The sequence below is a fragment of the Elephantulus edwardii genome, unplaced genomic scaffold (genome assembly GCF_000299155.1).
Source record: "Elephantulus edwardii isolate Elephantulus edwardi_28Jun2011 unplaced genomic scaffold, EleEdw1.0 scaffold00105, whole genome shotgun sequence".
NCBI lineage: Eukaryota > Metazoa > Chordata > Mammalia > Macroscelidea > Macroscelididae > Elephantulus > Elephantulus edwardii.
Window position 1 is genome coordinate 8771225 of NW_006399855.1, and position 4363 is coordinate 8775587.

At 39.7% G+C, this 4363-nt stretch overlaps 1 protein-coding gene across 1 annotated transcript in view; it reads left to right on the plus strand.

Moving 5' to 3' along the window:
- Positions 1 to 4363, plus strand: part of ITIH5 (inter-alpha-trypsin inhibitor heavy chain family, member 5) — a 145210-nt gene that overhangs the window by 118601 nt on the left and 22246 nt on the right. Inside the window, exon 8 of the mRNA XM_006891876.1 lies at positions 2508 to 2817. Coding sequence (XP_006891938.1) covers positions 2508 to 2817 — 310 coding nt within the window. The remainder of the gene's footprint in view (positions 1 to 2507; positions 2818 to 4363) is intronic.

Consider the following 4363-nt stretch of genomic DNA (forward strand, 5'->3'; position numbering starts at 1 on the left):
AACAACAACAACAACAACAACAGTATGAATATGTAAATAGACATTTCAGACTGCGTTCCAGACCCTAAGTTTTACTTGGTGATGGGACAACAGTGGCACAAATTGAGCAGAATTCTGAACTAATCCAGAAACTCAGAATTTTAGCTGACAGTTTCTGCCTCATCCATCCTATCATCCAAATCTGGAAAATACTTGTTGAACACCTTCTCTGCATATAGTTAATCTTTATTAATGACAAGCATGACTTCTTTTTCCAGGTACTAGTCTTTCCTGATAGTAACGTATATGTGATGAGGTCTTGTCATCCTCACTTCCTTTTTTTTAAATTTTTTTAATTAATTAATTAATTATTTAAATGAAAATTTACAGAGACTTTGGATTTCCATTTATTCATTGGTGCACTTTTCTCCCCTCCTAACCCTCCTCCCTAGTACACTCCCCTCTTGGAAAAGTCAAAGAAAAATTCTTTCATTGTTTTACAATCCCTCCCTCCCCCAGATCTACTCCACTATGCAGCCTTCGTTCTGGACTCCTGTCATGACAAAAATACCCAATCACATATCCCTTTTAAACCGTTTTCTCCCTCATCTGTTTCAATGCAGTACACATTATTGAACCCATCTTTCTCAGTCTCCCCCCAACCCCAAGGTCAGTCCTGTTTTACAACAGTGGCACTATGCAGTATTTGCCCTTTTGTGACTGAGGTATTTCACTCAGCATAATGTCCTCCACGTTCACTCATTTTGAATAATATTGCATGAGTTCCTTGTTTTTCAATGCAGCATAGTATTCCATTGTGTGACTATACCATAGCTTCTCTATCCATTCATTTGTTGATAGGCACTTAGGTTGTTTCCAACTCCTTGCTATTGTGAACAAAGGCGCGACAAACATGAATGTGCATATTTCTGCTTGGATGTCAGTTATGGTCTCTTTGGGGTGTATTCCCAGGAGTGGAATTGCTGGGTCAAATGGTATCTATCTGCAACTTTTTGAGAAAGTGCCATACTACCTTCCAAAGTGGTTGCACCATTTTACACTTTCACCAATAGTGAATAAGGGTTCCAGTTTCTCTGCTACCTCACCAACATTTGTTGCTTGCTGTTCTGTTAAATTTTACTATTCTGACTGGGGTGAGATGATATCTCATAGGTGTTTTGCATCCTCACTTCTAATGGACACTCTGGCTATACTTCTTACAGGACAGATTAGTTTGTTCTTTGGACAGTCTATGCTGTAGTTAGTTGTTATTCTTGATAGATGCCATCGAGCCAAGTATGACTCATATGGACAACAGATCTGAACCCTGTTCTGTGTCCTAGCATAGTCAGTAGTCTTTGCCACCACCACAGTATGAAAACATCTGTTCCTCTTCAATCTTCCTCAGCAAGACGGATTGCTGCAGTGACTGCAACAATGGGCTCAAAAACAGCAGACATTGTGAGGATGGCACAGGCAAATCTTCCTTCATTTGAACATGGAGAGTTGCTGTTTGTTGGAGCCAACTTCATGGCACCTAACAACAACAACAGAAACTATAAAAAGTACCTCGAAAGAAAAAGAGGCAGGGTCAGGTGGTGTAAAGCCAAGTCTCCTTTCATGTGGTGGTTCTGACAGTGCTAGGAAGCATGGGAAGGAGAGGTGACGTACTCATCCTTTAAACAGCACCAGCCAGCCCAAGGCAACATTTGCCATTATTCACACTATTTCCAGTGTCCCCACCCCTTTCTGTGTCCCTTTCCTCTGCTACTGACTCTCCATATCTTTTCACTTAGCTCTCTTCTGTTCTTTCTAAACTTCTCAGAAAAGGATGTAGACATCTTGAACAGTACAACACTGAAGACTTATTTAGTAAGATTTTGTCAAATACTTTTAGAAAAATTCAAATGTGGTTTGCTTTCTAAAAAACATAATAGGTAATTTCATGTTCAAATTAAATATTGCCTGGTCCTGCACCATCTCCATAATCATTGGCATACGTGCATCCATTTGGCCATTCTGTTCAATGTCAGTCCATTTCATTCAGGGTGTAGCTTTTTATCTTATTATTCAGGAGACTGCTATGAGTCCAAGCCAAATAAATAGCAAAGTAACAACCACAACAATGGTTCAGCAAATTCTGTGTCACTTTGCTTCATTTAGTAAACACTTGCCAAGTTTTATAACTGATTCCTGCCCATAGTAACCCTAGAGAATGTAGTAGAACTGCCTCATAGAGTTTTCCCAAGGCTAGACAGCTTTATGGAAGCAGATGACCTCATCATTCTTCCTTAGGGCATCTGGTGGTTTCAAACCACCAACCTTTTGGTTAGTAGCCAAATACCTTAACCACAGCACCACTTAAGTGCTCCAAGCTGCAGAACATGAAGCCATGTTATGTAGAACTCACTTCTTTCTCACACATCTCACTCCTGTTAATTCTTGAACATGGGGCATTAGTTACAGATAAAAAGATGGATTCAGGCTGAGAAGGTAAAGGCTTAAGCTTCCCTCTTTTGTGTTCACAGGCACAGACATCAATGGGGCTCTGCAGAGAGGCATCAGGCTGCTCACTGACTACGTGGCCCGCAATGACATTGAGGACCGGAGTGTGTCCCTCATCATCTTCTTGACAGATGGAAAACCCACTGTGGGAGAGACCCACACCCTTAAGATTCTCAACAATACCAAGGAGGCTGCCCGAGGTCAAATCTGCATCTTCACCATTGGCATTGGGAATGACGTGGACTTCAAGCTGCTGGAGAAGCTGTCACTGGAGAACTGCGGCCTCACTCGGAGGGTTCATGAAGAGGAGGATGCAGGCTCACAGCTCATCGGGTCTGTCTGTTTGCTCAGGGCAGTGGAAGGCTTGATCTCTGGGGCTGGATTCAATGAGAAACTCAGAAATGGTGGTATATTTTTACACTTTGAATATATGAAAATCATCAGAGCTTATGATACTAGGTATCTTAAGCTGAGGCTATAATAGAAGCAAGGCCACTGCTGTTTGTGTGGGTCTATGTACATGTGCAGATAGATTTATTTCAAAGAAATGACTCACAGTCTTGTAGAGACTGGCAAGCCCAAGGCTCAGAAGAAAAGCATGTGGGGAGGCTAAGGAATGCATGACTGGCAGACAGGCATTGGAGTCTGGTGAATCTAAGGCTGATTTAATCTAAGGCTGATTTAGTAGGCTGCTGGTTCAAGGACAGGAATCAGATGCAAGATCAGACAGAGAGCTCACTAGCTTTGAGTCCCTATCTAAATTCAGTTCAGGACACACCCTGAGATTTCCCCTTCATCAGATTAGGCTGATCATATAATTACATAATTGCTTCTAATCCTGCTTCATTCACATCATAGAGGTTAGGATTTACAACACTTAGTTACGTTATACTGAGAATCATGGCCATGTCGGCACATAATTTTAACTATTATTATAAATTATTAAATGACATTAAAGTATTAATTACTTATTTAATAATTGTTTAATTAATAAATTAACATACTAAGAGATATTTACTTTTATTTTGAAAGCTGGCAAATCTGAATTCAAATTTTGGTCCCGTTTTATGACTAGGCAAGTTGGTGTTTTGTTTTTTTTTTCACCTACCTCTGCTTCCATTTCCTCAGCTTTTCAGAGTGGAATGTGAGATATATGTAAAATATTAGCAAAATATCTATCACATATTAGATGCGTAATTTGTTTTTGCAATTAAAATGGTCTTCATGACATTGCCAAGCACTTTCTAGTACTGTTATATTTATTCCACTTCGAGAGGTAAGTAGTGGAGGTGGAGGTGTCTCCATTTTGAAGACTAGTTAAATGACTTACCAGTTACTATATTATGGCTTTGAGGTAGAAACTAGAAATTTGAGATCATGTTGACAAACACGATTTGCACTTGCTCTTGATCCAGTGAAGTGCTTACTCCTGCTTCAGCATTATGTGCTTTTACCTGATGCTTTATGGTATAGATGACATATACCTAAAAAGAAAAAAAAAGGTTTAGGTAGATTTAAAGGTATCTCATAGCCATAACCAAAGACTTTTTTTTTTTAATGAGCAACCTGATTGGAGCTCCTTGATGATGTGCAGTGAAGATGACTCCTTAGTATAGGACTAATCACTATTTTCGTCTAGCATTTTTATTAGAGATTTGGATGAAAACAAAAATTTTGCTTCACACATTTTCAGAATTATTGAAACCTAGATACAAAGATACAGATCTGAGGCATTTGACTGTGTAGATCATAACAAACTGTGGCTGACTCTGAGAAGAATGGGAATCCCAGAACACTTGATCGTTCTAATGAGAAACTTATACTTGGACCAGGAGGCAGTCGTCAGAACAGAGCAAGGGAACACTGCATGGTTCAAAAT